At 44.0% G+C, this 23977-nt stretch overlaps 1 protein-coding gene across 1 annotated transcript in view; it reads right to left on the bottom strand.

Annotated features, from left to right (window-relative positions):
- WDR1 (WD repeat domain 1) overlaps positions 1–23977 on the bottom strand; it is a 277783-nt gene that overhangs the window by 180731 nt on the left and 73075 nt on the right. Inside the window, exon 5 of the mRNA XM_086964091.1 lies at positions 5575–5755. Coding sequence (XP_086820217.1) covers positions 5575–5755 — 181 coding nt within the window. The remainder of the gene's footprint in view (positions 1–5574; positions 5756–23977) is intronic.

The following is a 23977-nucleotide window of genomic DNA, read 5'->3' as shown; positions in this document are numbered from 1 at the left end:
AGGGGTGAACCTGGCAAAAAGGGCCAAGTCCAACGGTATCGGTCATGTATTTTTTTAAAATTTATTTATTTATTTTTTCTTACTATTTATACAGCGCGAACAAATGCCCGTAGGCGTCTCGGCTCTAGGAACTGTGCATGGAGTCTCCAGGAGGCCACATCGGTCGCTTATTTTTGACCAAATAGCCAGGTCTTTATTTTTCTGCGAAATTGCATCAGGGACGGGCTCTCTCTAATAGCTACTGGCAGCGAGTTCCACAGTCTGGGAGCGGCCACCAAGAAGCATCTATCACCCCAAGTGACTGTTTTGGTGCGTGGTACCAACAGAAGGTTGAGATTGTTAGATTGAAGCAATCTAGTGGACAAGTGTGATCTAAGATGGGCTTTCAGGAAATGCGGGCCTTGGTTGTGCAGTGCTTTGTATACTATGCAAAGCGTTTTGAACTTAATCCTATTCCGGATTTTGAGCCAGTGGAGGTCATTTATGGTCTGCGAAATTGGCCTAAACTTCGGGGTTCCGGAAAGGTGACGGGCTGCAGCATTCTGGATTGTTTGCAGTTTATTAGGCACTCTGGCTTGGGCATTTATATATAAGCCGTTACAGTAATCAAGGGAGGATAGCACCAGGGAACTTACCAGTGTCTTGCATGCTGCAACTGGTAGAAATGGCATGATTTTCCTAATCAGCCTAAGTTTATGGTGGGCGGTGGCTGCTGTTTTGTTTGCATGAGCCATAAAGTTCAGGTTCTCATCAAAAGTCACTCCAAGATTTCTGACAGTAGGGACCGGTTTAGGGGGGAGCCATAGGTAGGCGGCCACCAAGTGGTAGACCAACTGGGTGAGAGCTGTCCGAAAATAACCACCTCAGTCTTATCAGAGTTTTCATTTAGGCAATTGGGGGCCATTCACTCTCCAATTGCCCGCATGCCCTCTTGAAAATTTTCTGCTACCTTTTCTCCATCACCATTGACGGCCAACACAAGCTGTGTGTTGTCTGCGTTTGAGGTAAGGCTCATCCCATGGGCCTTGATTACAGCAGCCAGGTCCGACACATAGATATTAGAAAGTGTCGGACTTAGGGATGAGCCCTGGGGTACCCCACATGGCAGTGACAGCTTGTCGGATTGAAAATGCCCCAATGTGACCACCTGCGTTCTCCCTGCCAAAAAGGAGGCGAGAAGGTTCTTTGCCAGGTGGCGAATGCCCATCTTTCCGACACGGTCAACCAAGATCTTGTGGTCGACCGTGTCGAAGGCTGCGGATAAGTCGAGCAATACCAGTATCGCTGTTCCTCCCTGGTCCCGGATCACTCTTATATCCTCAGTCGCTTTGATTAGTGCCGTCTCCGTACCATGGTACTTGCGGAAGCCGAATTGGTGGTGTCCAATAGTTGGTGATTCTCTACAAAGTCTGAGAGTGGTGTATTCATAGCTTTCTCCACTACCTTGGCTAAGAAAGGTAGGTTGGCTATGGGGCGGTAATTTTTTAGTTGTTCCTTGTCCAAGTTGGCTTTCTTCAGGAGAGGCTTAACCAGTGTGTTCTTCAGTGAGTCTGGGTATATCCCGGTTCTGAACATTGCGTTACAGATTGAGGCTATGTGAGGGGCCAAACAATCCATAACCGGGAGGATGACTTTTAGAGGGCAGGGATCTAGTGTGGATCCAGATTTAATGGTGGCAGTGATGTCCATAATTTGTGTCTGTTAGGTCTGTGAACTGAGACAGTTCGAAATCCTGAGTCATGCTGTCAGGCATAGATGAATGTACTGTCGTTTTGACGGAGAATGCTTGGTATATATCATTCACCTTGGTAAAAAAGAAGTTGGCCAAGGAATCACAGAAACCTTGGGTTAGTGGCGGGGCTAGGTCCGGAATGTTTCCTGCTAAGATCTTAGTGACCTCATACAATTTTTTGCTGGAATTTTTCGCGTTCTCTATCTGTTCTGTAAATAACTTTTTCTTAGTTTCGACAATGAGGGCTTTGTACTGCCCTAGTGCTTCCTTGTAGCTGGCCTTGCTTTCTGAACTGTAGGATCTACGCCAATGCCTTTCCCTATTTCTGCAGAGTTGTTTCTGTTTGCGTAGTTCCTCTGTGAACCAAGGGGCCGATGGCGTTGTTCTATTTCTCGACAGCTGTTTAGTCGGGGCTAAGGTGTCTGTGGCATTGCCCAGCCACTCCTGAAATTGACATGTGGCAGTATTGGGGTCAGAGGCCAGACATGGCCAAGTCCTGTCCAAAAGAGCAATTAGCTCCGTCTGATCGATATCTTTCCAGACCATAAAAGCTTCTGGTTTCCGTATGGGTTCTCTTCTAGTCCTATTCGCCTTGACTGATATTCTCATTAAGATGGCATAGTGGTCCGTCCAAGGCATGGGTAAGGTGTCTGTTATTTTTAGGCCTTCCATATTGGAAAAGATGCCATCCAGTGTACGGCCGGCTTTGTGGGTGGGGGTAGGAACCAATTGCCGAAGACTCAGTGTATCTATGTCTGATATCAAGGTACGAGTGTCGTTATCAGAGGATTTCTCAAGATGGAAGTTCATATCACCCATAACTGTGAATGAGTCTTCCATCGCTAATGCTTCGAGTATTGAGCCTAGGTTGGTAAGGAAGCCGGTACGTGCGCCTGGGGGTCGCTATAAGAGTATTCCTTTGAAATGAGACGAAGGCGTGATCTTAAGATCAAATTGGAGGGCTTCACAGGAGGTGGATGGGATATGTGATATTCTCACATTTAAGTAATCGCGAGCTATGATGGCTAGCCCCCCTCCGCGCTTCACTACTCTATCTAGACGGAGGGCTTTGTAGGCTGGGGGGGGGGGGGGGGGGTCGCAATTGCCATGTCTGGGTCAGACGCCTCATCCGTCCATGTCTCAGTTATAAAGAGACAGTCTAAGTTGTTATCCAGGATGAGGTCGAAAACTTCCTGCCGGTGTTTTACCAGAGAACGTGCATTAATAAGTGCTGCGAAAAATCTATGGTTTTAGCAGCTGTACTTGTGTTCGTCTTGACCTTTTCGTGAGCTATATGTAGCCTGATGTTACAGTGGGGACAAGTGAGTTCTGTGGTTTCTAGGACTCTGTGTGGGTTATGTTGGATACATTGGGTATTAGCTGTTGTGGGCAGGTTCATCAAGGCAGATTTGGAGTAGGATTGTAGTCCCTGTTGAGGACTCTGGCCAGGGGTTCTGGCCCTAGGCCCCGCACGGACGGGCACAGACGGGCTTGCCTTAGGCTGCGCTCGTCCGCTGCGATTCCGACAGATACACATAATATGTAGTAAGAGGGAAGACGCTGGGGGGTGGGGGGGCGTGGCCTCAAAGGGGCATGGCACCTGTGCACGCCGGTGATGGCGGCAGCAAGTGTTTGCTTTAGGCAGAATCCGTGACAGCGTTCAGATCGGCTGTACGGTTTGCCAAGTTATAGGCTAAAGCGCATGATGTCAGCTGGAAGTAAGTTAAAATACAGTTTTCACAAGTGACTCTCAAAGATTTTTAAAAAAGCAAATAACGCTCAGGAGTATGGTTCATATTTTCCAGCATCTACTGTTCAAAAACGTTTACCAACAACTTGCCAGTTTTACTTTTTTTTCTCTCAAATAAACAGTCAACTGAACCAGCCTATTTCATGGAATGATTATTGAGGTAATGTACAAACTACTAAAAGGTTAAGCATCTTCTACAAAATATGGTTAGCGAAAAGAGGACATTCAACAATTTAGAAAATGTTTTCATGTCAAGGTCATGTGTACTCCTCTAAAGTCCAGCTACCTTCAAAAAGTTTCATCTAGAATCATGTAATGCACCATTTCACATGAATAAACAAGCTGGAAAGCTGGGCGGTTTTAAATAAAACCATAGGACCTCTTTTTAGGTTTTGCCCGTTCAACAATCCCACATTACTACATTGAGTTCATAGGGAGCCCTTTGGAAAAGTGTTGAATTTGAACTCTCACATCTAGACGCTTGGCCGGAGACAATGCAAAAATTATTACCAGACTCTCGTTACCACTACTGAATGTACCAGAATGCCAGGTTGATCGATCAATTTCCCAACTTAATCCAACCTAAGGTCATGGTGTCATGTTCAACTCATGTACCTCATACCACAGTTAGGATTTCTCGAACACTTTGGTAGAGCTGGTCACTTGTTATAGTCTATACCAAAAGTTATACCATCAATTTTGTATGTACTACAAATAGTTTGAGTGGTCGAATCTGACTGAATGCTTATTTGGGCCTCTGCAGATTTAAAAAGCAGGCCTATATATGTATTGTCACCCACTCCAACTAACAGATACAAATTGGTGGCTCAAGGTTGTACATAAATGGACTAACAGGCATAAAGAGTATGTGCTAAAACACTCAATTTATTTTCTAGAAAAATAATCTAGCCATACAGTGCATACTAATGTTGAAAACAGTTGTCGATATTTTTTCAGTTTCAAAAAGGCTTTATTGAAAACCGAAATAAAGTATTTTAACAAACACTTAAAATAGTAGACAATACAATAAATAAAGTAATTATATAATAAAAAAATAATATTTTAAGCCAGTACTCCCCACTCTGGAGTTGGGTGCTATTTGTCAAAAGGCACTTAAACGCCTCATCAGGGGTAAGAAGCGCTATATAAATGCTAACCCTTTCCTCGGCTATACCTCCACTATTCTGTTTTCAATCCAAATAACACTCACATGTCTACCACTCAAATTAATTTCCCTATAATAATTCACCACTAATTATTTTTGGCTTCCGGAGCAGCATGCTACTCGCCAAAAAGTGCTTTAACACCTCATATGGGGTAGCAAGCAGCATATAAATGCAAACCCTTCCCTCTTCTATCCCTCCACTATCATTTTTCATCCAAATAACCATAATATGTCCACCACTCAAATTAATTTCATATTTCGCTATACTTCTTCACCACTAATCCTTTTTGTGTTCCGGAGTAGCATGCTACTTGCCCAAAAATTACTTTGACGCCTTGTCTGAGGAAATAGGCTCTATATAAATAAAATTACAAATACAACCTGTTTAACGAAAGCATACACAACTGCGCTATTTTGAAAATTTTGATGGACGCTTAATTTCAGACAGGCGACCAAGTCCTACTTTAGGATTCAGCGTGACTAATTACATAGGCGTTACCAGGGTACATTGACCAAAGTCCTAAAGGTCTTTCTCAGCTAGAGTGACCATGTTTAAACTGTTTTATGGCAGAGTTTTCAATTACAGCCCAAAAGTGACATATCCAACGTTGATGAGCTCTCCATTTCTTTAATTTATAGAGCTGTAAAATACGTTACAGCTACTAATCCAAATAAATGATCTCGGCCTAACACATGTTGGAAAATTTGGGGTGTGTAAAATATGGAAACATTCATTCCAACCGTCTCAATGATATGCACTTGCTGGCTCATTTTCTAACCTTCCCTTCGCAGCTTGGTGTTGAACAATCTACTGGCAAGGTGACAATATAATTGGGTAGCGCTACAGACACAGGCGCACATCTACAATTAATTTGCTGGTATTTGTAAGGGCGGGTGCCAGAAATAACATCATTAAAAGCCACTTACACTCAGAGTGAACTTGAACTTGAAAGGGGGCCCTTCAGAGAATGCAGAATAGAAGTCATCGCTCCCAGTTACTAGACGATAGGGCCTCGTCTGCTTGATGTCCACACTGTTGATCACTTTGTTGTGTCCACCGACCTCACCCACAGAAGAACCAGTATCCCAAAGGAAAACCGCCCCAAATCTAAAAGGAACAATATGGGTGTAAACTACATGTAGTGCATGAATGTACAAATCAACATTCATTTGTAACAAGCAAGGAAAATCATTATTCTGCCATTATTGTAACATACACAATCCACCTGGAAAATAACATCTTCCCAAACATGAAGTACAAGAAAACTGTATTTTAAGATGTAAAATTAAAAAGCATGCACACAAAAAAACCTTAAAGCTCCCCCTGAACATATGCTCTTATATTTTTAGGCTTCTGCACGTGTCTTGCAACAAGGTTAATGAATGGTCAAAAGGAAAGTTACTTCTTGGTCGAATGATATTTAATTCGAGGTCTGAGCTATTTAAATTGTTTTTGCTTTTTCGGAGGCTTGCGATTTCATTGGTGTGCAAATCAACACACTGTTGTCTACTTTTAATATATATCAAACCGGAGTTATGTACATAATATGTGTATACTGTATCATTCACCAGGATTATGCATTTCACCTAACCGGATTGGGGAGCTAGCATGATTGATTGCCCGTTTGATAGTCTCTAATCATGATCATTCACATAATGATTAGCACAAACATTAACACGACTCTCCATTCTCTACTATAAAATCTGCATCCTTTCCATTAAAGGTAAGCAAAATCGAACCGTTCTAATTGTAATCAAGGAACTATTAAAAACTGTCCCTTGCAGATTGCAGCTTCAAAACCCTCTTGCTTTCAGACAGAATCAACGTCTTCGTGCAACAAACTCTTCACTAAAAACCCATTGTATGCCCATATGCACATTTATTTTCGATGTAAACAAAAACATTTTGATTCCAGTATTTTAACTAATTGGAGGAAAAAATACATCTTCCTTTTTTAATCAAAACCATGCAATAGCAACATAATCCAAATGATTAAGGATATTATAAACATAACGAGAAATGTTTAGGATTGTCCAAGTCTCCGCTTTGGTGACATTTATAAATTATTATTCTGACCCTTGGTTTATTTTGTGACTAAAATCTCGTAGCAACATTAGAGTATAACATTCAACTATGAATATAACATAGGACCACATATATGCAGATCTGCCATGTCTGATATGCTATTTATCACCATTTCCGAGTGTGAAAAGGGGCGAGGACTTACTAGAGCTGGAGTCTCAAGTGGGTCAAAATGTTTTTCTCCCCCAGATCAAATGCAAGAGCTTCTTACTCTCGGTGGAGCGGGACGTATGGTTTTGCCCTGTAGTGCTTTTATACATAAATGACTATGAGCTATTTAATAACAACCATATTTTTAGGACTGTAATCTGTGCTTTATAAGAGTTGGCTCAGTCACTTCTATCTCTAAACCAATTGTAATACATAATATAAGCTAGGCTTGGGCACTTTACCAACTACTTTAATTAGGTGTTCTTATTGAAATTCATCTTTGTACTATAAGAAACACGTATGTATTTATTCCAAATGGGAAAAACAAGCACTAACAACGCTAATAGGCATTTTTACGACCTTTAACCAGAACAGTGTCTCAAGTAATTGGGGAGTTTAGGCACTCAAACCCTAATACATGAATTCATTCTTGCACTCATGCATCCCTTCGTCCACCCAACTGCTCATCCTTGCAGTTAACCACTTATCCATCCACATTAAATACAGACAAACTCAACAAACATATGCATGAAAAAAGAAAAATCAACCACCTAAAAGTGACAGGTGAAAGTCTGCAATAAAAATAGAATTAAACATAGAAATGGATAATCATCTTGCTGTGGTATTGTACATAGTGCTGCCGCTTTAAGGTTTCAAATTGGCAGACACATTTATAAGAAACATTGGAATAGTAAAAGAAGAATACATTATGGATAATAGCATTCCAAGGCCTGGTTTAGAAATTTGAATGCAAGCTATCCAGCTCACTGCAGTTTAAATAACCAGCAAGCGAGTGGCTGGTGCCACTATGTGCAAAGCTGCACTATACTAAAAGAAATACATTTAAGATAAGGAAAAATGCAAGAGGACCTACAAAAGGGGGAAAAGGAAAACTAGACTGGCTCACCAGTCCTGGCGGTGAAGCACTTCCATTTCAGACAAATGTGAACATGTGATCAGACAAAATGCCTTAATTCACAAAGCAGTAAAACCAATGGTTGAAATGGGCAGACCAACTGCCTCATGTTTTATGTCATGGATGAGCCAGAGAGCAAATGACACTCAAAAAGACCAATACCAGGCCGAAGAGGGCAGCTTTTCCATCATGGCTGCTCGGAGCATATGCTCAGTGGAAGCCTCGTGCTCAACAACCTAGCGCGGTGCTTCAATCCCCGCAAAACCAGTAATAAGGGCCAACTCCCGTCATCAGAAGATTGGGAGCGTCTGCCGCTGTGGCCGCCGTTCATTCTGGCAGCTGCATTGTTGTGATCTCGACTTTATTCTCCCCATGTGATCGAGCCTCAAGATGGCGCCTGATGCTTGAGCAAACTTGCGCTTGGTCGTAGGAGAGGGTGGGCTGCGACATTGGGAGCGGGACCCTGGTGACACTGCTCTGGACCTGTGAGGCAATTGACGCCACCGCGACAAAAATCATACATCCGGACTACTGGAACCGAACCCTTACAGCCCTGCTCCCGCTCCCAACAGCCAAATCCATGTCGCAGAGTCTGTGCTCAGGCCCCCAGGGCAGGCGATCCTGTTGAAATTTGCTTCTTCGTAGTAAGCACATTTGCTGACCATTAACGGAACCACCAGGCAAGCCCCAAAGGTGTCGTCAGACCTAGACTTCTGAGACCTCATCACGGCAACACCCCAGGTTTATGAGGTATGTGGATCTTGGACCAGGCTATGCAGCTCTGGGCAAGATAGATGCAAGTACTTCTTGCACTGTATAAGATGGTTTCTACTGTGACACTGGATGACTGTCTTTCCAGTCTCAAATGTCCTGCACGTGACAGACTTCCAGATCTTCCGCACTCCAACTCTTTCTTCAGCACTGGGCTGTGACTGAAATGTTATTGTTAAGAGATAGAAGGAGAGACCCAGAACACATTGTGGGGGAAGAGCACAGCCTGTTATGTCAGGTACCTCCCCCACAGTTCACCTTGCTATTTACCTATCTGCCGGACCCTAATTTTTATTACCCACACTACTGGATATCACTGTACTCATTTTTGGGGACCAACTGAACTCAACACCAAGGTCACAACCCCCCCTGCATGACCTCAAGATGGCAGCCTCAGTTGATCTCTCCACGATGCCCCACCACTCCTGGCCAACAGAACTGGTCATCGACCTGATCTTAATCACATCTCATCTGACCTTGATCCTGCTCTCCCTCCAGGACATGTACTCATGAAACTTTCCCTCGACCGTGGAGACCCTGCCATTTGACCGATGCCCGGTGGACCTACCTGAAGGAGACTGGCTGTGGATCCCCCCCCCTCGGCCGTTACCTACCCAACCGGACTTTGGGCAGATGTTCCTTTGTCTCCGTCATATCCCCCTCCTACACCTTCACCATACCCCCTTCCTCCTCTACGCTCCTTTCTTGTTGCCTTTTATCCCTTTAATGTTTTCCTGTTGAGACCTAGCTGTCTGACCGATACCTGGTGGAGCTACCCGATAGCTGAAGAGGAGATGGGCTGCGGATTCCCCCTCAGCAGTCACCTACCCAGCCGGACATTGGGCATACTTTCCCTTCGTCTCTCCGTTATATCTATACCCTACCCCTTTCTCCCATATCCCCTTACCCTTCTCACTCCATTTTCCTTTTCTTCCATACTCCTTAAATGTTTTTACTGGTATAATTGGCAATATGTAACTGATGTAAGTTTGCAACTATGTGGAACCTTATGTGAAGCGCTCTGATACCTTCGGGTCTAGCCAGCCCTATATAAAACTCTTTACATAAATAAAATAGATAAATAGAATAAATAAACAGTTCAACTAGGGCGCTCATCTGAACTGCAGTGCACTGGATCCTCCGCAGGCAAGTTTCTAAATTCGGCAGCCTTCTTGAAATGGTGTTGTCCATAATGTAGCCTTAGTTTAACATACCAAGATAGGGGAAGATCATTTGAAATTCAAACGGGACTACATTAGGCTTGTAAGCCTTCAATAAAGACAGCCTCTTTTCTAGAGAACAACAAAATACATCACCTCTGCAGCACCTAGAAGCCGTTGGCATGGAAATACTTCTCTGGGCTGATTGATAAAGTGTCCAACCAGTGGCTGAAAGAGGCTGTTCGAAAACACCAATTTGTGCAGGAGTCTACTCAAAGTCCACTCTAATTACAACTTAAGGGAAACATCTATTTGACACTGGTCTTGTCAAACCAGAAATTTGAAAAAAATTCCAAATCTAAAAAAAAAAACAAAAAAAACAAAGCAAAAAGACACAGAATAATGTATATCCTGTGTTCAACTGCTTGAATTTCCAATACTCACTTAGGTGTTCACCTATATGTGACTGAAAGATCTACTTTAATAGAAATAATGAACTTTAATCAATCCTGCTGAGGCTGTGTGACTTCTTCGCATTCATTAGAATGGTGTACACTGGCGGGTACTGTAGGATCAGGTCACTTCTTACGGAGTGTGAGGCCAAAGAGCTCAAGCAGGTAGTGGCCCACTCCATTGAACAGTGACAATGATTCAGATATTACATCAAACATTAATATATATATATATATTTCAAGTCGCTCGGTTTAATCTGCTTCTGATCGGTAACTGCAGCTGTGCGGTTTTGTCTTTCACCCCTCCTAGCCACCTATTTCGATCCCTTGTTGCCCCATCTTGCCCACTCGACCTAATCTTTTGGGCATTTGCCATCCCCAGAACACCTCACACCCCATTCCCTCAATCCAGCTCATGTTTAATTTCAATCTCCATTGATTCTTACAATCCTTCCTTAAGGTTTACACATATACTTGTTTAGTCTCCAGTTCTGTTGCATACTTCACCATAAAGGTATCCCTAAACGCTTGCCCAAGTAATCTCTTTATTCCTATTGCCACTGCATTTACTGCCGCCCTCTCCTAATCCTTTTCCCCATCTTCCACGGTGTACTCATAATACCCCCTGCCCTCCCTTTCTTTCCTCTATTTGCTATTCCACTATCTTCCTGCACGAGGTCCCCACGTGCAGCACATCCCTAGCCAGCTACTGACTCGCATCAGCTGCAGGCTACTGTCAGAGGCAGGTCGATGCACAAGGGTTCTGCCTCAGCCACACCAGTAACCCTCAATTGGAGTCCAACATTTAGCAATGGCCTAAACATCCATACGCAAATTATAACGTTTTAACGGTCACTGCAATTCAAAACAAATCAGTATGCTGATGCGACATATTTTTGACGTTGTAAGTGCTTATTTAATTACGGAAATGCGTTCCTGAAGTCAACTACAGCCTATTTGAGAACGGGAATGTACTTTAAAGAATAACTGCAAAAACAGTCTTTTCGTTTTGTTTCAATTAATTTTCAGAGTTTGCAGTCTAGGCAAAATACATGTAATTACAGTAACCGTTGAAGGTACCCAACACAAAGAAGGCTGGACGAGAAAAGCGCGTTAATCCTTTAGACAAAAGACACAATGTAGGTCATCTGAAGATCAGCTCGATTATACGAAGCATAGAGGCGCCCATCTTTGTTTCATATCACAATAGGATTATTGAGGGCGAAGGAACGCCGACTGTCTTCCACCACCCAAGTCTTCGAACCAACGGCTAGGTTTCTTTACAAAAATCTCTTACGTGTGAAAGTCTAACCATCACTGTGGTTGCTTTCTAGAACAATGAGCACGCATTGGTAAGTATTAACATGGCAAAGAAAACACCCAGACTACTGAAGTCTACATTCAAAAGGATTTTAGCCACCGACATGTAATGTTTTCAACAAATCCTGAGGCCTCAGTCTGTATCTTGCAATAAACTGTCTGGTTTATGTTAATGGGCGTGAACCTCAGCCATGCGCTGTAGGAGTTATTTTTCTTTTGAAATCAGACATTCGTCACTCGTGCCCCTTTATATGGGAACCGCCGTCGGAAGAGCCTGTAGGTAATCTACAAATAGCCTATGGTCCTACAACAGAATCAACCATTTAATTCCCTTGGAAACAAAGCAGGGTCAGTACCTGCAAAAGTGATAATTAGAAAATCAAGCACAGAATCCACCACCGATGCTTGCAAAGCACACAAATGAAGCACATTGAATAAAGAATCGCAGAAACCGGTCGAAATCAAGCCAGCCCGAAGCTCAGCACTGAAAGAAGGCATAGCGACATTCTTTTTTGCAAAATGAAGACTTTCAGTGACTGGGAAATATAATCTAGTTATACTGAGGTTTAAAAGACAGCCACTGGTGGATGAAGTTGCTTAAACGTGCCAAGTAAGGGTTTCAAACTACTTGGTAAAGAGCAAGAAGTGGATGAAAACACAATCGGAGCCACGGGTAGATCAACTGTTTACTTGAATTTACATCTAGGTGAGCAATATGCCTCAAAGATCCGCTTCAAAATCGTTCTATACAATAAGTATGGTTATCTATTTTTGTGCTATGCATTCTAAGCCATAAAAATAATCCCTGCAGTTAGCTACTTAACCCCTTGTGTGCTCGTGACGGAACCGTTCCGTCACGAGCCTCGGGTGGGCTGTGCTGTTGACAGAACGGTTCCGTCATGGCCCCGGCGCGAATTCCACACCTGCGCTGAAGGTTCTATTAGGCGGGCGGGGCCGTGACGGAACCGTTCCGTCACAAGCATAGCCCACCCGAGGCTCGTGACGGAGCGGTTCCGTCACGAGCACAGGAGCGCCACGCGGCCCCCCTCCCCCTTAGCACTGCGGCGGAATAGCCGCCGCAGCTAAGGGGTTAAAGGGAGAGGAGGTCAGAGGGGAGGGCACAGATCCAAAAGGAGGCTCTGACAACTAGTACCCATCAAAGCGTTTGTGCACATTATGATCACCAGCCAGTCTCAGAAACAATAAGGGCATTTCATACAACTCCCCTTCGTTGCAACATTTCTTCAGTTTTATTATATTAACTATCAATACTTCTACTTACAATATTCTATTTTAAAATCTAGCCAAAATGATCTGTGCAAATCCACCATCTCTCTCGAACACACAAGCCCTCAACCTTATGTCTACTCTGCTGCTGCACTACAACGCCATTTCATAGTCTCCCTACATCATTGGCGGCCATTACCACAACTGTACAGACCATGTGCAGTGTCATCGCTTCCAAAATTAAGCCAATTATATATATCGCACTAAAAAGCACAAAAACTACAAGCGTCGCAAAGAGCTGTTCGTGTCTGTCCTTTCATGTTGTTACGGACCTTACGGGCTCTTAATGGTGTTTGCTTTTTTAACCCGCAGAAATTCCATGTTTCATTATATCACTAAATTTCGCATTGAAAAGTTATAACAAAATAAGAGAATTATATAAATTACACAGGCGTAACTGAAGTTTCGCCTGGGTTCAATTTTAAACCTTTCTGTTTGGGCTGTAACCATTTAATGTCAATTCGGCGAGGAACCATGTGCAGCGACGGTATTCCTTTAATCCTGAATGTAGGACGCAGATGTGCATATTAAACTCGCTGGTAAACACGCGCAAACCACTTAAGGTTTACGGCACTGTGCTAATTTACATTTACTACCTAGGTCAAAGAAGAATATGGAAAAGGGAGGCAAATATTTATAACCGGGCACAAAGATGCACACCTTTCCAACTAGTAATTAAATGGCCACACTGTGTGGTTCAAAACTGGAGGCAAATGGCCTGGGTGCACCTCGCCTACTGGCTGCCATTAAGTCACTACAAACCATGCTGTTTGAGAAAGCAAAGTTAAGGTGAACACGTGTTATTCTGTGTCTGGGCGCTACTGTTGATAATTCCGGAATGAGATGGTCTGTAGCCATGTGGTTGATTAAATCCTGCTCGCAAGCATCCTGGTATTCACCATCAATACAAGGATGGCACAAAATAGGTATCGTCTTTTTTTGCATCTAATGCTGGCGTTGAGACTATGAAAGACTGAATGAATTCATTTTTATTTTTGCATAATTACTTAAAATACTTGCAAAATTGCAGTGTATTATCCAGAATACAATAAAATACGTATCTCAGGACATGATAAAACATTAGTCTAAACATGTATAAAAAATTTAGGACTATCGTTTGGTCAGTAGTACCGGACCGTATCTAAAATGTGGCCTTGTTTTTATATTCAATGCTGGTTTGTTTTTTTAATTAAATATTAGCAAAGGTCCGTATTCCCTGGGTTTTCGTACAAAATTAATTTTTAGTGCATTGCGGGGCACAGTTGCCGCCCACGTTTTTCCTCTGTTGTTTCCGATTAGAGCCATTCGTATCATGTTCATATATTTGCCAAATGTAACCAGATTTGAAGACTCCATACTTGACTGAAGCAGTGCCACTGCATCGGCGCATCTTCTGGTCCCATGTCTCAGGAACATTGGTTTTAACAGAATACATTGTTGCTGTAGTAATAATGCAGGGCAGCAGCATAGTAGATGTACCAATGATTCCTCCCTTTAATTACACAGCCTACAACTGACTACATTGTTCAATGATTTCCAAGCCGGATTCAGTTATTTTATTGGTAGTGGACTAGACGGTAGAGGACTAGACGTCTCCTCCCTCCCTCCCCCGCCCCTACCAACCAAAGACTGCAAGCCATTTATTTTATAATGCCACGCGCGTTAGGCTGTTTTGTGCAATTTTATTTGCACAACTAAATGGAATAAAACGTAAATGAAGTGCGTGTGTATCTGCTTAAAGGAGCAAAGATATAGGGAAATATTTTCACTTCCTTATTGGCATTTGAGGTCCAATCTGTAATATTGACAGGTGTGCGTGTGTGTCTGCGTGCGTCTGCTTGTCACGGTTTCCTGCCGCTTCACAGAGCCAAGCACCTTCATTGGCCATTCCAACATTTTCAGGCTCTAGTCTGTGTTTGTCAGATTGCCACCTGAAGGGATTTACCTGAATTCCTTCTTTCCCTTGGTGTTGTTGCGCTATCGACTCTAAAGGTAAACAGCAATGTTTTCTTCACAGAACATTTCCTTAATTTGTAAAAATGTTGTGTCTGTCTCAACCTTTTACTGTAACTACACATTTATAACTGTTTCCCGACATGGCCTTTGAGTGAGCCCTGTATGTTTAGCTAATGTCTGAGAAAGTTTGCAACGTTCTGCTAGGTGAACAGCTTGTTTACATGTTATACGTTAATTGAGCTACACTTCCACTGACCTTTGCTGCTATAACTCCAGGCCATACCACTAAACTAGGAATCTATTCTTAGTTTACACAGCTCCAGAGCAAATTGTAAATGCAGCGGTTCGGTATTAGCTCACAGCTTATAACTCGCGAAGGTGTAAAGAGTAGAAAACTGAACCGAGGGACGCAGTTTCACGTATGGAATGCTTTCCGCAAGAGTGCGGTATTGTTTAAGCTAAACAAGCATTAAAATGCAATAGGTCTCGCCTTTCATTAAGTTAACCCCTTCGATGCTCATGACGAGCTGAGCTCGTCATGAGGCACGGTTGAGCTGTGCTGATGACGAGCTGAGCTCGTCATGAGGCACGGTTGAGCTGTGCTGATGACGAGCTGAGCTTGTCATGAACAACTGTAATCTAGGATCTGCAGCACAGGAGGGGAATTGCTGCAGCCGCGATGGTGTTAAAGCCATTTGCTTTGCTATACAATACCATTAGCAAAGCAAATGGCTTTAACTTAATAAAACAACATACGATGACAGGGGTGTTAATACACCCTGGAACCACTCGCACAGCTTGACTGCGCCATGTCGGCCTTTATCCTTTTCTTTACAAGTCCTCAGTGTGCTCTTTAGGTCTTCACTTCTTATGATTGGATATCCAAATTCATTTGAGGTACTCATCCACACGTGGAATTATGCATATTTTCCAAGTTTCTGATATTCATGCTAGGTCTATCCAGGCCTCTGCATAAATACGATAGAAGCAGTTCGTCAAAAGGCAGGAGGGCGATCCCCAAGCAGGGATCCACTGTCGTGGGGTACTATTGGAAAGGGGAGATTCTCCCCTTTCCAATGATACCTCTCCAGTATTTCTACGTGCTCAGGGGGCTGATATAGGCTTATTTCAGTTTCTACGTGCTCAGTGGGTTAAAGGCGCATTTCAGTTTCAGTGAAATTACGTCAGCGCGGCGAAAGGGGGAGGTGGGCGGGGGGGCCCTCGGGAGCTGGGGGAAGCTCTTACCCAGCTCCAGAGGCTACGGGTAGAAATAGAAATCGGGAGCAGTCTTGTGCACACTAGCACCGTTGCGCACGACGGCTCCCGGCCGTCGTAAACATGGAAGGGGTTAACAAATCCCTTAGGGACCAGCGCTGTTAGCAAATTGGGGCACAAACTTAGAGTAGTATTCGACTAAACCTAGGAGGATCTCAACTACAGTCCTGCCAAGCATCACGCAACAGGAGTGACACTCACGCATTTCAGTGCGGTGATCCGCATCACCGCACTGAAATGCAGTGTCACGCATTTTAATGCCACTCTGACGTGCGCACTGCCGGGGCCTCTGTGCACCTGTGCGCCGGCTCTTCTGCTCCCTGCAAACTTGCCAGCAGCTCTGGCTCAGTTAACAAACAGTTTACTATTAAAGATGTTCGTGGCTTAGCTCTGGCTACGACTGCTACAATGTTATAAATCTTCCGCCCTGCGGGCGCTGCATCCAGCCCAAGTCGCAGCTGTCAGTTACTGACTGATTCTGCCGATTCAGACCCGTGGGCGGGACATGCCCTCAGCAGTGGTGGCTACTACTGGCTGTGGCACCGTGGGGGTTGGTTATCTGGATATTGTGACCCCGTGACGAGTCGTCACGTCCGCAAGAAGTGGCGATTGGACAGAAACGGCGGGGAACTCAACCTGAGAGAGTCGAGTCCTGGTGCGATGCGGTCTGCCTGCGAAAATACCCGGCTGAAGGCTTAACTGGCCGCCAGCATCGATGGGCCAGGCAGTGACAGACTCACTCACTTGTTGGCCGCAGTCGCTGCATTCATGAGAGGCAGCTGGTGGCATGATCGCAGGCGGCCTGTCAGTCTGGCCTAAGTCCGAGTCTAGACAGACACTGCATGCAGTGTGTCAGTGTGTGCTTTGCAGCCGGCCGCGGGTCCCCGAGCGGCTCCATGCTGCGGCCGGGCCGCTAGACGACCGGGACGTAGACAGAGACACAACAGTCGGAAGTACTGCGAAGTTCAAGTAAGTACTTTAGTTTGGCCGGCCACGCTGACGCCAAGCAGCCTGCTGCCACTTACTTAGTGTAAGTGCGGTAATTGATTGTTGTCACACAGTGCCGCCAGCGCACGCACTGGTAATTTCAACACACGTAGTTAAATGCTGCACGCAGGGCTGCAGTTTCTCGTCATCCTTCTGAGCCCGGTTCATCTGCAAGATCTGATTTCATTTGAATTCACAGTAATCTGCAGGCCACAGGGTTGTTCTGTATCGTCACCTCACAAGTAAGTGACAGTGTCAATGTGAGACAGTGCAGCTGAGTGTTAATCCACTCCACAAATTTGTTTGTTAGCGCCGTCAACTGCCTGCAAGTCGTCTGTGTTTGGAATAGAGTGTGATTTCTTTTGTAAATGGTTCATGTAAAACAGAAAATGAGACTCTAGTCCAGGTACCGACGACCTGCAAGAGCTAGCTGATCACCCTGCCGCTAAAAAGCTTTTTTGCTGTATGGAGGACAGATGAGATGACCCCCCTCAGTGTAATCGGCATATTGGACTGTAGTGTCAATGAGGGGGAACAGGAAGCCCAATCAGTTGCGGCGAGGGTGTTAAATTCTAGTCCCCAGGTCTCTAGTCCTGCCTTGGTGTGGCAAGCAGCGGAGCCCCCCTCATCAACCCTTTTGTGATCTGGGCTCAGGGACCTACTGGTGCACAGGGCCTCCCATGCGCCCTCCTCCGGAGGCAGCCTCCCCTATTTCAGTTCACAGGCTGCACTCCGAAGGCCCGCGTCACCTACTCAGTCGGGCCGCTTCAGCAATACACTAAAGGGCTAATTTGTGGACCACTCGGCTACACGGAGTCTCACAGTTCACGCTACAGGATCATGTACACAATATGCACGTGTGATGGGAGTTGGGATGATGCAGCAGGTTCATGCACTTCCTAGAATGTTTGTATACACCATGTGATGATGTTTCTTACACAGTATCTGTCTGGATTGTGCCAGAGCAGTCTTATAAACCAGAGTACAGGACGTTTATAATCAAATTGTTACAGGATGTGCACCTATTTACATGGGTATGTGCTTACAACGAGCAAGAGCATTCTGCCGTTGCATTTCCATCTATGTGGAGGAATATGCGTAGTATGTGCAAGGGCTTTGACTTACAGCATGTGCCTTTGTTTATAAAAATGAGTACACAATGTGTACTGACGTTTGTATGTGCAATTTTTTACATGTATGCTTAAAAACGGCTAGGGCAGGGGCTGCTATGGTTGTACGTGTTCGCACAGACTGTAAAGAATTTTTGGAAGGAGCAAGACCAAAGTGGTCATAATGACAATTATTTCTATAAACTGTGCACAGCTCTTTGTGCACGTCTTCCTGTTTACACGTTCGCAATCTGCAAGGGCATTTGCATGCAGCGCATGCGCATACATTGACTTGACAGTACACTGTCTTCACGTAAAGCAGTCAGAAAATGAGACTCCAGTAGAGAGGATTCTGCGACCTTCCATATATCGTCTTTTTGGAATGTGTTCACATTTACAGTACAGTCAGGTTACAGGAGGGAGCACTAGGGTTAGTGTGCTTCCATTTCTGGAGAGTTTTTGTTGCTCAAATGGCTGTAATTTCTGATATTTACAATTTTCCCTAGTCTTCAGTGCATGATTTTTCCTCGCGAGAAAGTGTCACTCATAGTCGTTGAAATATCACTCATAATTTCACTGAATTTATAAAAATGTCACACATGGCAATCTGAAACCTTGGCAACTATGCAACTGGTCTTTGTTACCAGGAACAGGTGCTTCCTCTATGGCCCTTTTGGGACTGACGCCCTCTTTAGCTATAGAAGTACCAAAATAGTCTACTCCAGGTTGTTCAAATTTACGCTTTTCCTCCAGCAAGGCAACTCCCTTCTTCTACAATATTCCCAAAACCCTGTCCAAACGCCCGTTGTGCTGTTGCAGATTTTTATATAAAGTATCGTCCTGAAAATATTGGACTCCCTCACAATCCTTATGTATTCGCTTCATGAGCCTGTGAAAGACCGATCAAGCCAATGCCCGTCCAAAAGGCAGGTGCTTGAAATAAGCACCTTCAGGCGTTGCAAATTAGGTTAAATGCATGGATTCCTCACACAAAATCAGTTGGTGGTATGCAGCAGACATATAGCCAAGGTGGCAAATATTGTCGCCCGGTCCACAGTACTAAACATCTTACCAATGTTAGACAGGGGTTCCCTATCCACCCAAATGTTTTGTTTAAGATCCTACAAATCGACACACAAACTCAAAGAATTGTCACTCTTAAGCGGTAAAACCACAGGGGCCAACATTTCTGAGCTTTCAATGGGTTCGATCACATTCAGACTACACAACTGGTCTAGTTCCCTGCGTAGATCACTCCTCAACAACGGGTCCCTGCGCACCTTGTGGTCAACATCAACCAAACCGGTTCTTAATATAATTTTGTGCTCAAACCCAGACAACGATTCCATCTTCTTGGTAATAACTATGGGAAACGTCTCAAACCATACTCTGGCTTAAAATGCATTCAAACACATCAAATGAGACCTCGACCTCACACAATTAGGATGATAGGGATTCAAGAGTAGGCCTAATTTTCCCTGATCAAGCCATCCCAATAAACTCGAACCCTCCTTTGACACAAACACTATCCCAGGGGCTGCCTTTCCCTCAAACTCTAAGAGGCCATCAAAACCTTCCCACCATACATACACATATTCACCCTGGATGGTTGAAGTTCTTGTGGTTTAACTTCGAAAAGACACCAGGACCAATTAATGTAAAATGTGATCCTGAATCTGTCATAAGGCAAACGCTGATCCCATTAATCATTAGATTTGCAGAATGGTGGTGGGAGAATTGAAACTTGTACGCAGGAAACTGCCACCTCATCCACTAACCAATTTCTCACCAGTAACATACATTCTTGTTGCATGCTGCGATTGTTAGGCCCACATCCTTATCACTCTCAAATGTTGTTTAATCAACATGAAATATTGCTGGTTTGCGTGCGTTTATACACATGCTCGCAAGATGCCCTTTTTGATTGCTTTTAATAAGTGACAGATAACCCCGGATAATGCTTTGCCGAAGCCATGCGATTACGACTCCCTCAGCTGAAACATTAACGTCATTTTTGTTGCGCTTGCCATCCGAAGGGGTTATTTCCTTCTATCTTGCTCCACCGGAGTGTATTTCTTCCTGTCCTTACGTTCTTTACAGTGCACAACATGAACCACCATAAGAGCGCTGTCATCGCCATGACCCACCAACTCTTTGAAGTATGCATCTGAATTATCTACAGCGATGCCAATCGCAACTTCTAAACTAGGATCATCCGTAGACAACAATCTTTCCCAGATCTTCTTGTTAGGGGTCTTCTCCATCAAATGATCTTGAATGATTTAATCATTGAATTCCCGATAGTTGCAAGTCATAGCTAACTGACGCTGTACTGATACAAAATCATCCATAGATTCTCCCGGACACGGAGTTATTTGTAAGAACTTATGTCTTTTAGTACTACATTCGTAGATGGCAAAAATCTCCTGTCAAGGGTTTTACTTACAAAAGCATAGTCATCCACTACGTCAACCACTGTCAATTCTCCAGACGCCTCTCCCTGCTGTACCTGTACTTTCACCTTTTGTTAAGGTAATGTTTTTTAAATCAATCTGCCTAAGTTGTGTATGAGTAAGGCTTTTTTCTTTTTATTTGTGAAGGTGTCACTGGCATCCTAATATGCCTCGAAAGCCTCTTTCCACTGCATCAATCACAGAAGGCGTATACCTGGCGCAGACCAAAATGGCTGGGGGTGCCGTAACACTTTCCATGTTTAACACAGTTTTAAGCTCTAGAACACAAAACTTATGATCCAGATAAGCCCAGACCAATTCCAATGTTTTCCCTAGAAACTGGTGAGATGCTTATAACATTGCACAAAAACCAGGATACACATCTTCAATATACCAGACTGTAATGGCTAACACTTCAAAGTCACAAAAGGAGCTAAATTAGTGCAACTTCCAATAACAAAAATGTAGTGCTGCCGAATTTCAAGAGTCTTACAGCAACATTAGGGCAACATTAGGGAAATGCACTTTACCCACACTAAATATGGCGGTCAGGATGACGTTAAAATAATTCGGGCAGGCCTGCTGAGACAAAGTCAGGCCCACCCAGAAAATAGACGGCAGCCAGAACGACGTCAGAACCCAGGCAATGCCAAACGAGGCAGGGACAGGCCTCCTTCCTTTGTTCACTGCCCCCAGCTCATCATTATGTACACCGCAATGTCAGGGACCCGGACAGCTGGGCACAGGTAACGGTCACCATCCAAGATACAGGGACTACAAAGGCACTGCACTGGGTGCTCGCACCAGTACGAGCTGAGTCATGAGTCAGGCCCACCAAATAGCACAGCTTGTGGCCTCTCCGGCCCAAATATCTGAATTGGGAAACCTGTGGCGCACAGACCTTCCAATCGTTGGCAATGAAAAGAAGAGGGTTCACACGTGAAATCAAGTAAGAGTATTTATTCTTCCAGTATCCTCTTAAACACCACCAGTCCATAACATCGCAGGACACACAAAATGCCTTCCCAACAGTCTGCCCCAAATTCCAGTTTTCCCAACATTCCTGACCTCTACATTCCCCAACGAGTTCAACGTTCCACCTCAAGCCCAACAACGGGCTAAGAAAACAGTAAAAGTGCTATATAAAACTCACACAACATATTGCCCCGGCAACACACTTCCAAACTGGCTGCAACCAAAAAAATAGGCGAGGTTATCCCCGATGAACGATGGTACAACACAAAAGAATTTCTACGCACTTGAAGCCAAATCTGATGCACACCTGGCCTCATAAGCGTCACCACTACGCCCAGTTCCGTAGCCAGTGCTGCACTGAGTGAGAATGATGCAGAGGGATGCTCCATCAGAAATGAAGTAGATTGTAAAGACATGAATACATGAACTATTGCTCCAATAGCAATCAATTGGAGGTGGGGGAAGCGGGAGATGTGCAAAAGCAACAAGACCAACACACACAGAATGATTGGGTGTAATAAAGTAGGATCCACGGACACAATAAAGACAGAACAATGGTTTGTTGTCACACAGATGATTACATGGGACCGCCATCAACTTCTCCTCCCTCTTCAAAGGAGTCAAGAAAAGGAGACATCAAATAGCTACTACTAAGCAGAGTATCTTAGGAGTGGTTGAGGCAGAATAGACATAATTTTCCGCTCCTCCTGCCTTTCCGCTTTCAGCCTAGACCTGCCATGCTACATCTGTCTTGCCTATGCTGATGCCTTCTCCTTTGTAAGCAGACCAGTCTGTGGAATTAAGGGTCGGTTAAACATCAAAGAAGGTCCGCTCTAGTGAAGTGACTTTACCTAGAGAGCCACAACCCAGCTACCAGTCTAGCAGGGCCAGTGGAATGTGATAAAAAATGTAAAGTTTAAGAAGTGCAAATACTAGCAGCTTTCTGGAAAACCTGAATACTTGCAGCTGCACTATTAAACACTGCAACAGTGCAATAATTAGGAAATTAAGTAATTAGCAAAACGTGCATTCTGATTGCATTGTGACAGATTACAAAGGAAACCGACAACCTAAGTCTGAAAAATTATTAAGTGATAACATGGAACATTGCAAAAATTAGTTAAATGGGCATTTCCAAAATAGGCCTAGTGTATTTGCTGGAGAATTATGGAAAGTGGATGCAGTACTAACTGATGAATAATGTAAACTGTTAACTGATAGTGAGAAAAGCCCAACTTTATTTATTTGCTTTTTTTTCCATTTTGCACCGCTGTAGCTCCGCCTTCTGCTGTGGGCTGCTAAACAGACCGTCGTGTGCCTCTCTAAAATGGTGTTCCTTAGTTCTGAGTACTGTCCTGCTACTGTGGGACTAGAGCATAGGCCTATTGGGGTCTCAGGCTAACACAAGGGAATAATTTCATACTAATAAGTAACTTGTTTTAAGGCAACAGCAAAGTGGAGTCCTCCCTGCCCAAAGCATCTGTTTCTATTAGAGAATAGCGAAGCGGAATATTTTCCAGGATAATTCAAGAGAAATGCAATACAGCTTGCAAACATACACGACCCCTAACAGTCCTGCCCACGACTCCTAAGGATACACATATTTGGAACTCAGAAATAGTGATTTTTTGAAGTGGAACTCCTTACAGTGCCATTATGGAATTAGTAGAGTTTGTTTAGAAAGGTCATTGTGAAAGCTTGATGATCACAGTATGCTAAATGATGGTTTGTGGAAACTTGCTAAGTGTGGTATCTGGAACATTATGGACAACTGAACGTGTGCAAAGACCCCAATTTAAATTGCTCTTGCATCCTACCAATTTTTCATAATGCTATCGGACTATTGTACTGTAATATGCTCCATTTGCCAAGATATATTCTAAAGCATTCTTGGGTAGAACACAGCTCTCGTTCCACCTACCCCTACTGTGGTTTTTAGATCTCGCATGCGCTGCATAGGAAAAAGACCTGTAGCAATCGCTTCGGTTTTTGTCCCAAAAATCTGCACGCCTTTCATTGCCTTCAATTGCAACGCGTGCACGTTTGGCGATTCCCTTGCGGGAGCGAGCTTGACACCATATGTTTGAAATGAACTTGCAAACACATGGTGCCCCTGGCTCGCTCCCTCAAGGGAAACACTGTGTGCTCAAGGGAAACAGGTACCGGCCCCCTCCTCTCTCCTCTCCCCCTGCTGCCATTGCGAGGCGCGCGCATGTTCTTCATAGTTATATTTTATATTTCAAGCAGGTTAAAACTGCTTTTGCTAATTTTCCTTATTTTATTGCTGGTTTTGACGGGAGAAATCCATCCATTGCATGAAAAAAAAAATACTGATCAGACCGTAAACCCTGTTCCCAGGACATATTTGCATTCTCTTAATTCCATCCAAACAAGATTGCTGCATTTCCCCATCTCGCTTAATCAGGCAACCAGGAC

This window comes from Lissotriton vulgaris, chromosome 3_2 (genome assembly GCF_964263255.1).
Source record: "Lissotriton vulgaris chromosome 3_2, aLisVul1.2, whole genome shotgun sequence".
Classification (NCBI taxonomy): domain Eukaryota; kingdom Metazoa; phylum Chordata; class Amphibia; order Caudata; family Salamandridae; genus Lissotriton; species Lissotriton vulgaris.
Note: the sequence above shows the minus strand (reverse complement) of the source record. Positions and strands in the feature narration are given on the sequence as shown.